Source organism: Eublepharis macularius, chromosome 10, assembly GCF_028583425.1.
Source record: "Eublepharis macularius isolate TG4126 chromosome 10, MPM_Emac_v1.0, whole genome shotgun sequence".
Taxonomy (NCBI): Eukaryota; Metazoa; Chordata; class Lepidosauria; order Squamata; family Eublepharidae; genus Eublepharis; species Eublepharis macularius.
Genome location: NC_072799.1, coordinates 67,586,703 through 67,599,712, shown reverse-complemented (window position 1 = coordinate 67,599,712; position 13,010 = coordinate 67,586,703). Strand labels below are relative to the sequence as shown.

The 13,010-nt window shown below is 43.8% G+C and overlaps 1 protein-coding gene across 6 annotated transcripts in view; it reads right to left on the bottom strand.

Annotated features, from left to right (window-relative positions):
* CLCN3 (chloride voltage-gated channel 3) overlaps positions 1-13,010 on the bottom strand; it is an 86,335-nt gene that overhangs the window by 60,703 nt on the left and 12,622 nt on the right. For 2 of the 6 annotated variants that reach the window (XM_054990672.1, XM_054990675.1), the window contains exon 1: positions 4,543-4,734. The exons of 3 other annotated variants lie outside the window; for them this stretch is intronic. In XM_054990672.1, the coding sequence (XP_054846647.1) occupies positions 4,543-4,621 (79 nt within the window). In that variant the 5' untranslated portion in view covers positions 4,622-4,734. Of the gene's footprint in view, positions 1-3,317; positions 3,352-4,542; positions 4,735-13,010 lie in introns of those variants that run through there. One more of the 6 variants, XM_054990674.1, reaches the window with a different exon arrangement.

The window sequence follows — 13,010 nt, the reverse complement described above, 5'->3', positions numbered from 1 at the left end:
TAGAGTTCTTCAGCTACTAAAAGAAGAGTATATGATTACATTTTACAGGAACTGGAAAACTGGACATAACAGAATGAACTCTTCACAATACTGTACAAGAACAAAACAAAACCAAGCTAGAGGAACCTGAGATAAGGTACTCAATACAATATTTATGCATAATATTTGAAGAAAAGGTATGGATGACAATCTATTGTTAAAAGGCACATTTGTCCTATGCATGCTTAGTTATCAATTCTAAACCTTGTTACCAATTTGCCTGGCAACTACTAAAATTAACAATTCCTTACTGTTGTATTGTCACAAGACTCATAAGGTTAGACTTAATAATGATAATTTAGTCCACATTAATAGGAACATAAAAACAAAATCATGCACAGAACAAAGTGACTAAAACAATTAGAAACAGTTACAGTGAAACTATTTAATGCAGAAAAACCTTGGGCAGTATTCTGTGGAAGTCAGTGGCAGTCTTACAATCAGTCAACTAGGTCCAGCCCCACTACCTAACTCAACTGCATATGATCAAGCAGCTACTTAGAAGGGCAAGATGTGGGGCTAAAAGCAGTAAGTGGTATTAGAGACGAGGCCAAGATTCTGCAGGTCAGACAAAAAAGTTTTTGACAGGCTTGATATAGCCAATGATCTGCCTGTTGAAGAACATGGTCTTACAAGAAGATGGTCATGTTCAGATGTGGTCATGTCTTTAAAGCCAGGGCTCATTTCGAGGGGGAACGCACAGGAACGCAGTTCCGGAGTTCCCCAAAGAGGTCACATGTCAGGTGGCCCTGCCCACCTGACTCTCGGCCTTTTGGGGCCCGTTTCGTCCTGGATTGGGGCTGAAACAGCCCAGATTGGGCCTCTGACGGGTGGTGGATCACTCTCCTGTTCAGCAGCAGCCCGATCCTGACCATTTTGGGCCCCTTTTTGGCCATTTTCAGCCCCTTTTTGCCATTTTGAGCCCAATTTCAGTCCTGAATGGCCAGGATTGGGTCCAAAACAGCCAGGATAGGTGATGTCAGTGGGCATGACATATGCAAATCAGTTATGCTAATGACACATTTCTGGTGCTGTCAAGGGGCATGGCATACGCGAATAAGTTGTGCTGATGAGTTATGCTAATGAGTTCCTCCAGCTCTTTTTCTATGAAATGACCCGTGTTTAAAGCTATGTGGAAGTGCAGAGGTTCCTGGCATTACTAGTGCTTACAAAAAGCTGAGGAAAGGCTGTCCCAGGCATGCCAATGCCAGATAAAGAATAGCAGTAAAGGAGCACACAGCAACTCAAGGGGTAAAAAAACAAGTTTTTTTTCCCTTGAGTTCCTATGAAAACTAGTACAGCATTTCACTGCATCTGGCTTTTAATTAATTTTTACAGTCCATGACTCATTTAATTAGAGAAACTGTTTTGTATCAACCAGGAGCACTTTCAGATGACAGAGTGCTATTATTGCCTGAATACTGACTATTTTGTTTTTGCTGCTCAGTATCTATGCATGTAACTCAAGGGTGCCATGTTTACTATGTACTGAGAATACATGACTTAAGCTAACGCAGGACCATATCCAGCAAGACCTTTTATCTCACTCTAGTGTGTTTCTGTTTATTGTAGGAACAAATTAAAATCATTTCTCCTAAAAGATAACCAAATAAAACAAATGACACATGATCATGTGTCTACTAATGAGAATATATGGGAGTAATGAAGGCGGCTATACATGAAAGACCACAAAATAAACATTGCATAATTTAGATGTTAATCTTCAGCTATATGGACAATATCTTATATAGTAATTAAATGTGACTCAGAAAAAAGCCTTCCTGCCCTTTGATTCAAGAACTTGCTTTTTACCCATGAACGCTTTTTACAATAGGGTTGCCAGCCTCCAGGTAGTGGCTGGAGATCTCCCGGAATTACAACTGGTCTCCAGGCCACAGAGATCAGTTCACCTGGAGAAAATGGCTGCTTTGGGGGGTGGACTTTATGGAATTATGCCATGCCAAGGTCCTTTCCCTCCCCAAACCCCACTTTCTCCAGGTTTCTCCAGGTTTCACCCCCCAGATCTCCAGGAATTTCCCAAGCTGTAGCTGGCAACCCTATTTTACAAGCATACAGATTTTCTGCTTTGCTGTTAAGTGCTTATCAGCACCGGTAAGAGTTGGAATTCAGGTGCCTTCTGGATACTTTTCTAAAGGCAGGTCTTTAACAGAAGAAAGAGGCTTTGGTTTAAAGTGCACTGTAGTTAATTTTATTCTTCATTTTGATATCAATGTGGCAAGCACATGAATGACTTTTTTTAGAAGTAGCTCCTTGCAACTTCATTTTTGCCCACTGTGTCAACCTTAAATTCAATCCTTTGCAGGAAAATTACTGTACTGACATTTTTTATTAGACATGAATTAACCTGAGGTCCTCATACAATATCTAGTTTAAAACTGTATTGCTCAATGCATCATTTTAAAATTCTTGTGAAAAAATTAATAATATGTTCCAATGGCATTGGATTATTAAAATAATTTGAGCAATTCCTAGAGCTTCTTGATATTGCACCTTTTGGGGCTGATATCAACGCCATTTTAACATTCCATGCAATCAGACATCTGCTTCCTTAGAAGCTGAAAAAACTTTCATAACTGGTATGCTAACCAGGCCCCTTTATGTAGTACTGCACTGAGTAGAACAACACAGTACTTCTTCTGACAGAAGATCACAGGGTGGAATTTTTGCCTCTCCACCCCAATTACTTAACCTAAATTGCTTAATTCTGCAATGAGACAAAGCTTTCTTCTTTCTTTATTTTTATGTATGTTAGGCAGGCCGAAACAGCATATGACACCCCCCCACACACACACCAAAAAAAGCGACTGCCTGAAAGACTCATGATCTCAATGAGCAGAGATACATTGCCATTAAAAAGGCTTAATGTCAGATGTATAACACTGTACATGATCACCCATTATCTTTACATGATTTCACAGTCAAAAATAGCAAAAATGTGCTAACCACCTGACACATGACAAATCACAAGCCTCATTGGTTTCTGAAAACTAGCTTGTAAAATAGTAGATTTAACATGAAAGTAACATGGTCAAGTAGTTACTGCACAAGAAGTCAGACATCTTAGCTTCAGTGAAAAACTCTAAGAAGCCTTGAACATAATGTGACAAGCATGAAGTACTTACCACAAATTCTAAATGGACAAATTCTTGGCCTAGTCACTGCTAAATCTATAACCCAAAACTTAATAACCTAGGTGTCTAGAACTCACAACAAACGTGTTGGATATAAATCAAGATACTATTCACAAGCAACCTTACCTCAAGCTCCCAACACAAACCTTCTGAAACAAGAACACACAGAACTCACATTCTATTTTTAGCTCAGCCAGCAACTCAGGAGAACCTCACATGGAGAATACTGTACGTATTTTGCAATTACTGCATGTAATTGCAATTTCAAGACCAAACAAAATCCTACAGTCACAAGACTCCAAGATTTAATTATATTTATTCAATTTCTGATGTTATTCCCCTGGTCTCCAGAGAACAGAAATCTCAGCTCAAAATCTCACAAATGCACCTTGATGGCAGCTCTCTGTGCCCCCAAGGCACAGAGAGGCCCACACTTATATGGCATTTTGTTTAGCAATCGTTAATTTGGAGTATGCCATTTAGAGCCAACTGTACAAAATGGTCTGCCCTTTCAAGTAATGGAGATCAGCAAGGAATAGTTTCGTCACTGCATGGCTTGCAGTTGTTCGGTGCAGAGAATCAGCACAGCAGACACTCCCCAAAAATTCTCTGCCTGAAACCTTCCATAACTTTACTGATCAGAGAAACACTGGTTGACATCATAAACACATTTTAAATACCAGTATATATTATACTCCATAGACAGATTATTCAATTAATTATAGCAGTTGTCCCTTAAAGAAAAGAGAAAACCTCATTTCCTGTGAATGGTAATCTAACTGCAGTCTTTGTACTTTAACTAAAATGGCTGTTTGAATCCTGCAGTAAATTCATATTGCACCATACTTCCAAGACGTCATGAAGGAGTTAACTCCAAAAGCACATACAGAAACTTCAAAGCCCAGTACACACAGTATTCCCTTTAAGTTCTCTGAAGAGAGGAAACAGCTTCCTTGAGAAATTCTTGTTAACCTGACTCCAGGCAGCCATTACTACTGAGCAGTTTATTTCACGGCTTACGTAAAAGAGACAGGTTAGTGTTTGTATCCTTTTAAAAGACTGTCACATACTGAAGATGGAGTCACTAGCTGATGTGATCTGAAGTAGAACTAATCTGCCAATTTAAGAAGAAAAGAAAGAAACAAAAGCAGGGGACACGGTTAAGCCCTGCTAGAGAACCAGTACAGCCTGGGTTTTTCCAGTATAAAATACATACGCTGGAGGGGGTCAGTGACGTGCCGCAGCATTTTAAAAGCAATTCAGAACTCCCCCCTTCAAGCAGAAGCAGCCCGCCCCCCCACACACATGCAGACATTCACGAAAACTGAATCACAACATGCATTTGCTATACCTCTTTTATGCAACTCTCTCAGTGGAATGCTGTCTCCTCCCCCATCGTATGGTAAGTAAGGATCAGACGATACTTCCATGAGCGAAAACAAACAAACAGTGGGTTTGTTAGATCAGAATGAATAACCAAGCCATTTCTTATAGAAGAGCAGCAGGCTGGGAAGCTGCCATATTTGATCAGGATTTGGACAGTGTGCTGGCTGGTTGCAGCAGCTCCGTTCTCCCACAATCGATGATGTCATCAAAGGGAAATTATTGCAACCTGGTTGCTACTGGCTACAATCTAGGAGTGCTTAAAGGCGGAACAGCAGACTTAATCTATGAAGCCTGCTGTGCCTGAAGGTGACTAAACCTGAAGTAAAACAGAATAAACTGGTTTAGAGAACGGGCACCAGGCAAACCAACACTAGTGTAAGAAAAAAAACACACAAAAGGAGCCATGTTTGGCACTGAGCTTGGGGTTTTTAAATAATAATCCAAAAACTGAGATTTCATTTCTCAAAAAGAAGACTGACAAATGTGTTCTCTCACTGGATTCACGTTGCCAGATTATAAATACACAAGGTCTACATGTTTGAACTAAGAGCAGCTGTGTAATAATTTCCCATACCACAAATGGCTTAACAACTGGGAAGTTTTTTCACACAAAATGAAAGGGAAAGTGAGTCTGTCAGCTGAGTTCATCTTCAGTATGGATATTTCACTGCGCTAACTTAATGGACAAAAGAATGAGATTTAAGTTGCACTCCTAGACACACTTCCTAGTCTCGGCAAATGCCATGAGATTTACTTGAGTTATCATGCACAGCATCAGGCTGCACATTCACATCCAATACATACACGTTAAACATGCTATCAACAGTTGCCATTTGCCTTGCGGATGGTCTGGCACACTGCGTCTGCGTAGTTGTAAACTGCCAAAATACCACAATTTCTACAGAATGCTGAATAATAAGACAAAGAGTAACTCTGAGGCACAGTTCAGTCAAAATGGCAAACCATGGCTTGTCAATATTCTGAGTCTTATCAATGGCCATTGTATGTATATGTATTTTAAAGCCAGTATCCTGTGTGGTGTAGTGGACAGCGTCAGGCTGGGAGACCCAGGTTGAATCCCCCACTCCGCCACAGACTCTCACTGGGCGACCTTGGGCCAGTCACATACTCTCAGCTTCATCTTTTTCACAGGGTAGAGGAGGATAAAAAGGAACAGAGGAGAATGATGTAAGCCACCTTGGGTCCCAGTTTGGGATAAAGGTGGTGTATAAATAAAATAAATTATGCATACATATTGCCTACATACTTCACCCAGCATCCCCCTGACTTGCAGTGAAAACACAAGTCAGTTTGCCCCCAAAGCAGAAATAACTCAGTAGATGGCTCAGGGAAAGAGACAGCTTACAAGTGTGAAGATCCTCTAAGGTGTGTTAACAAAGTGAAAGGCCATGCTTTCCTATTACTTTTAAAACATGCCCAAGATCTCTCCAACAGGCATTTGTGTATTATTGTTTTACAGGCTCCACTCATGCTGTCTAACTTGTGGACAAAACAAGTGTTCTGCATAAATGCTTTGGGGATCAAGTATCTATATTCACTTCCAAGAATCTTGCCTTGCCATTAACATACGTGCCTTTCCCCTGACTAGTGCTAATTTTCTGCAAAAACAACATCGGATAGGTTGGCAGAGTGATCAGAGAGAGACCAAAGGGGGGACAGGGGAGGCAAAGGGCCACTTGAGGTCAAGGTGGGATATCACAGAACAGAAGAAATCACAAATACACAGAAGGCAGAAGAATCAGACAAAAACAACCTTGCTGCCAAATGAAACCATTCATTTTACAAGTAGTTCTATGTCATAGCAAAAATGTACAGTCATCGAAGCAAGGATATAAAACCAGTAAGCACGGGAGTACTTTCCTCTCTTCTCCTCTCCCAACATCACAGGACCTTGAACATACATGCTGTAAAGGCCACTCCTATGTAAATGATTTTTTTCCTCCCATTATAAAGTTATACTACTGCCAATCGTATCTGTATCAGTGAATTCCACATATCAACAATGTCTTCTTTAATGTAAGCTGATTCACAATATTGTATTTTATAGCAGTCTTGTATTTGTAACGTTATGTTCTAAAATAAAATTTAAAAAAAAACAATGTCTTCTACGAATACATTAACTTTTAATATGTTGATTTTATTAGTAACAATTTGGAAATTAATGTAAATGAAACTGTATTTCCTAAGCTCTTTCAAAGCAACCCTGACCAAGCATAAGGCATAATGGACAGAAAACCTCCAGACAATAGAACCATTCTCCTAACTCTGTGTGTGAGTATGTGTGTGTGCGCGTGTAAATGTGTGGCAGAGAGCCATGTCTCATGCTTTCACATGTCTTCCGGGAAACACTTTCCACTCCTCCTTTCAGTCATAACCATCTACAAAAATTCAGAGAAGGGATATATTACTGCAAAGGTCACTTAAAAAAGCATTCCAAAGGTATCAGAGGACATTATGAGCATGAGAGAGGACTATGCTGAAGGGTTCATAAAACTATTGTAGCTGTTATTTATTTAGTATGTTTATATGCTGCTTATCCACTTCAGAGCACTTAACATGTAAACATATAAAACAGTATCACTATAAGAAGCAGTAAGGACACAGTATTACTTTGCATGCATCACTCAAAGACAAGCAATTCCCAATGGGAAGCCATGTTAGTCTTTAGTGGGGGGGGGAGATCCAGGAGTCTAGCTACATCTCAAAGACTAATAAAACTTATTCAAGCATAAGCTTTCATGAATCAAAGCTCATTTCACTAGATGCATGGAATGTTCAACCATTAGTCATATATATGCACAGTAAAAGCTGCAGCCCTAGTTAAAACTGCAGCCCCCCAGGGGTCAGCGAAAAGCACAAGATAGAGCTGAGTGTCATCTGCATATTGGTGGCAATCCAGCCAAAATCTCCAAATGATCTGCCCCAGTGGTTTCACGTAGGCGTTGAAAAGCACAGTGACCCACAGGCCAAAGAACAGGGGGCTGAGCAGCAGTCCTCCGAGGACCTTCTTTTGAAACCCACCCTCCAGGTAAGGCAGGAATCACTACAAAATGGCCCCTATTAGTCCCAGCCTGGAAAGGTAGCTCAGAAGGACAGCATGATCGATGGCATCAAAAGCTGCTGAAAGGTCCAGGAGAATCAAGAGAGTTGCACTCCCCCTGTCCATTTCTCAGCACAGGTTATCCACTAGGGCAACTAAGGCTATTTCATTCCCATAACTAGGCCTAAAACCAGACTAGAAAGGATCCAAATAATCTGCTTTGCCCAAGAATGCTTGGAGATGTCCAACTACCACCTGTTCAATCATGTTGCTCAAGAATAGAAAAATTGAGACTGGTTGTTCAAGGTAGGCTTCTTTAGTAGTAAATGTACCACAACCTGTTTCAAGGCTGGGCCAACCACCCAGCGTCAAGGAAGCATTTCCTCTCAGACCCAGTCAGCCAGCTCCCATGCCAGCAGACTTAAGTAGCCAGGGAGGGCAAAGATCATACAAACAGACGGAAGGCCTCAAATTTCCAAGGAACTTTGCCATATATCTTATGGAAGCAATGGGATCAAAGGACCAACAATACATTTTTAAAATTTCACCCTTTCTCCACAAATCTCAGGGCAGCACACACAGTTCCCCTTCTTCTACAGTGGTGTAATGCTTAGTGTGTCAGACTAGGGGCTGGGAAACCAAAGTTGCAATCCCCTCTCTGCCATGGAAACTTGCTGGGAGACCTCAGGCCAGGCGCACACTCAGCCTAACCTATCTCGCAGGGTTGTTGTGAGTATAAAATAGAGTGGAAAGTGATTTAAGTCACTTTTGATATCCGTTAGAGAGAAAAGCAGGGTATAAATAAAGTAAATGAAATAAATAATTTTATCGTCACAATCATCCTATGAGGTAGGTTGAGACAGAGTGGCTAGCTCAAGATCACTGAGGTTCAGGGCTGAAAAGGGATATGAATCCAAAGTTCCAGCCGTTTCTCACAATATGACTATGCCATGCTGACCCCACTGTTGTTATTACTTAGCACTAACCTGGCAAGTAGGGCTTAACTCCAGGGGAAGTACTGAGGTAGAACAACTATGCATCAGAATTTGCTTTAGGAGATGAACTGGCATAGCCCAGTTGCCGGAATTACCTTGTTTCCTTAGCCAACAAAGGAAAGCACTGGTTAGCACATGAACTGAGCTCTCAGTAAATCCTCAAGATTAACACATACAGTACACTCACAAACTGGATACCAGTAATCACAGTTTTAAACAGTACCTGTGCTGGGACTCAGATGAATTAAGTCAAGCCCCTGGGTCAGATCCAGACTAAATCGGCAATTCTCACCAATTCCCCCTTCATGTCATTCCTCAGATTGCACTAGGGTTGCCAGGTCCCTGGGGGAATGAAACTGGGAGATGGGGTGGGCGTGTGGGGGCGGGGGTGGGGGAGCCAATCTGGAGACTTAATTTATATGAGCACTTCTGCATTGGGCCAGGACCAGAGAAACTGCGCTGGGGGGGGGGGCATCATTCTGACCCCAGAGCAAGAGTCTTGAGATCCATCCCACATCTTCCTTGCTTCTTTTCAGTTCAGTAATGTAGTCTAATGGAGCCAATGCAAATCAATGGGAATTCATCCCTCCCGTTGTATCCAACGGGCCTTCAAGCCTCTCCCATTGTTTCTAATAGGCATTCTCATCATTCATTTCAGTACGTCCCCAAGCTGTGAGGGAATCGATCTCCCCCTCCCAACTGTGATGTCCCCTGCAGCTACTTGGGATCATACAGACAGTATCACATTCAACAGTGTGGCTCTGTGGAAAAATGCTGGAATAGCTGCTAGGGCGGCAGACGGAGAGGCAGCCTAAAGCTCTGGGTCTGACTCCCGTAGTTCGCAAACAGCAAAAGGGAGAGTGGGCTGGCCTTGCAGGGAAGATGCCCCAGAGTTCCATCGGTTCCACCTGAACATCACTCCACATTCCCCCCACCCCACACACATCTTGGCATCAACCTCACCCCCCACCCCTGAACCAATCTTCTGCCTAGCTTATTAGACAGCAGCAGCTATGCGGGTGAATGAGTGTCTTCGCTGCCCCCCCTACACACCTGCCAGATACACACAGACAACACTCCAAGTCCCACCTCACTATCTGCAGCAATGAGGGAAGCTAAGTGGGGCAGAAGCCTCCAAGGTGCCACTGGAGCAATGCTCTTTATGGCAGCAGAAGCAAACAAAGGTGCAGGGGCACCTGGAGCATCTTTGGGGCCTCCCCATCCTTATCAGCCCAGAGCCAGAGAACATTCTCCAGGATGTGTGAAGGGGCAGCCCTAAGGGGAAGTAAAAGATGGGGGTGGGAGGAACCACTGTCATCCACAGGCAAGCAAATAGACAGAGAAAGAGCTGGTGTTAAATACAGACTTTATTCAACTGCTCAAAGTGAAAAGAATGGACACGGGTTGAGAGCCAGTCTGATGTAGTGGATAAGAGCACGAGACTCTAATCTGGAGAACCAGGTTTGATTCCCCACTTCTTCACTCGAAGCCAGCTGAGTAACCTTGGGTCAGTCACAGCTTCTCGGAGCTCTCTCAGCCCCACCCACCTCAAAGGGTGATTGTTGTGGGGATAATAACAACATACTTTGTAAACCGCGCTGAGTGGGCATTAAGTTGTCCTGAAGGGTGATATATAAATCGAATGTTGTTGTTGTTATTGCCAACTCCCCTCATCTGGGATGGCAACTATGCCTGTACGTGCAGCAATAAGTCAGGAGAGCAATTTGCTGTGCAGCTTCCCCAGGAGTGAGGTTGAGTCACAGGCCAACTGGGGAACCATTCCTGGAACCAGGCTGGAAAAGCAGTCATGAAGAATTACTGGGGGATGAAACAGCCATTCTCCCTCGACTCCCGGATGGGTTGCGACCTGCACAAAAGGGAAAAAGAGACATGTACAAAAAGGGTGAGGGGCTCAGCCTTGCATAATCCACAGCCAGGTTTGCCATGCCTTGCGGGAGTGTCTGTGGCCCCAGTGGCAGCTCCGTCATCACAGGTGCTGCTGACAAACAGATGATTAATACCCCTCTAGCTGCCACTACTTGGAGCTCTGATCCTGTGATGGAAACAGCTGAGGGACTACATGGCTGCCATCGTAGGAGAGTTATGAGAGTGAGCACCCAGTCACCCTGACCCATGGCTGGGTTCTCTCTTCTGCCCAAGGGGGGAGTGCGGTCAAGGGAGCCTGCATGCAGCTCTGATATGGCCTGGTAGCATCCTCACCTGACCCCATACAAGACAGCTCCATTGAGAGCAGCTCCCTAGGCAACTGCTCCCTGGGCAAGCATGGGCCATAGTGCCTTGGGGTCAGGGGCCATGCCCCCCCCTCCCCTGGCCACCAGCCAGACTCAACTGCAGAAGCCAATGCTTGGGGGGAGGCACTGGCCCATGTGCTAGGAGAGCGAAGAGGCGGGTGTAAATGAGCAAATCAGGACAGCCAGCTCCTCAACTCCTTTACTTACCTGTCAGTACATCTGCATGTCCCCATCCAGCTGAGACTCTGGAGGCAAGTGACCTGTAATGGAACTTGAACAGGAGTTGTTAGTCAAACATTCTAGACTTAGCTCTCCTCCCATGTGTGACTGAACACTGCTCACCAAATCTCTCAATGTGCCTGCTGTGCTCTCATTCCCTGCCACCATGTGCACTCTTTCCCGCCTCACACTCTAATTCCCTGTGGCAGAGGACTCTCGGGCAGAGCCTCGTGCTGTGTCCCTACTTACCTGGGTTAGTGGGTGCCTCCGTTGGGAGGTTTTGTAGGGTGGAGGGGGCTGTGATTGAGCTCTTGGGAGGGGGATCAGCCACTGAGAGGGCATGAGCAGACTGGTCATGGCTGTAGTCGGCATCCTATGCTTGTTTGGGCAGGGCTCAGTCAGCACTGGGGAGGCAGCTTTTTCTGCAACATGGGAGCATATAGGCAAGGCCACCTCTTTTTGTGGCATAACTTTCCGCTGCTGTGTGGTCGTTCCTGGGCTCGAAATGGCTTAGGGAACCAATTAATTCACTCCCAGCCCCCTCCCCCGCCATGCCTCCTGGCTGGCACAAGGGGGTTAGGCTGCAGATCGACCAGTGCCTGGCCAGTGGCAGCAGGGCACTGCACTATTGTAACTGGAGGTTACAACGGCTGAGAGGTCAGATATGCCAGCGTAACTCCAAGTCAGTTTCTCGAGCACTTTCCACCCAGGATTGCACTGGTAATGTACTTTTGTGTTTACAGGCTGAGGTCAAACATTTCCTCAAGCTATTAGGAATCTAAAAATAAAATAGCGGTTGGATTAAGGAGAAAGCAGACTGAGACTTCTAAACAATTTATGAATAGGGGTGTCCACAATTCAGTTGATCTGGATCCAGGTTTCAGGTATACGGGGGGGAAAACTGGTATCTCCAAAATCTGGGTAAAATTCTAATCTGTTTTGGTAAGATTAGAGAATTCTGGATTTATTTGGCCATTATACCCTATGGGGAAAACTATCCAAGTAGCGGGGGGGGGGGGGGCTTTTTCAAGTAAACTCCACCAAATTTGTTGGAAACCTTCTCCTGACTGTCCATTAAAGAACTCTCAAGTTTCAGGAAGATTGGACCCTGGGATTCAATTCTATGGGTCCCTGAAAAAGGTGCTCCCAGCCACTCTTGTTTCATATGGTGGGGAAAATTCCATACGGGCCCTCAGGCAAAAATGCACAGGGGTAAGGCAGCCATTGGCCAAAGGCACAGTCCTAAATGCAGGCTGAACCAAGAACAAGCCCAACAGAACCAAACTGAAGCAAGAGAATCCCCAGAACCAAAGTACCCCCTGAACAAGGTGCCCATAGCCACTTTCTATTGCTTTTTTAGGGTTGGAAAAAATTCAAGCTGGCTCTCAGGCAAAAAATACACAGGGACAAAGCAGTCCGTGGCCAAGAAAAAAACCAACAGAGCAAGGCAGCAGAAGCCTAGCTGAATTTTTAACTAAGATGTGTGTGTGCAGCCTGTTTATCTATTTAACTAGAACACAACACCCGAAGCCTTCTTTATTCCTACACAAGCCTCTTAAGGGAAAAACTCTGTTGGTTCCTAAAAACTAAAAATTAATTTGTGCTTGTTTGTTACAAGGCTTAAACTTAATTTACATTTAAAAACCTTTTGTAAAGTTCACCTAATTCTCTGAACAACCCACAAGAGTACCCCAAAAGTCCACTAGTGGAAAAAACAATAACAACAATAATGACTGCAGCAGAACAACATGCCTCTAACTGGTGAAAAGCAATCCCCTCCCCGCAAAAAACTGAACAGGAACTTTCACAACAAAGTGAAACTCTCTTACTTGCCTTTAAACCAGCATGTAAGCAACAACAAAAGAAAAAGAGCCCCCAGAAGAACAGTCTGTAAATAAATGAACAG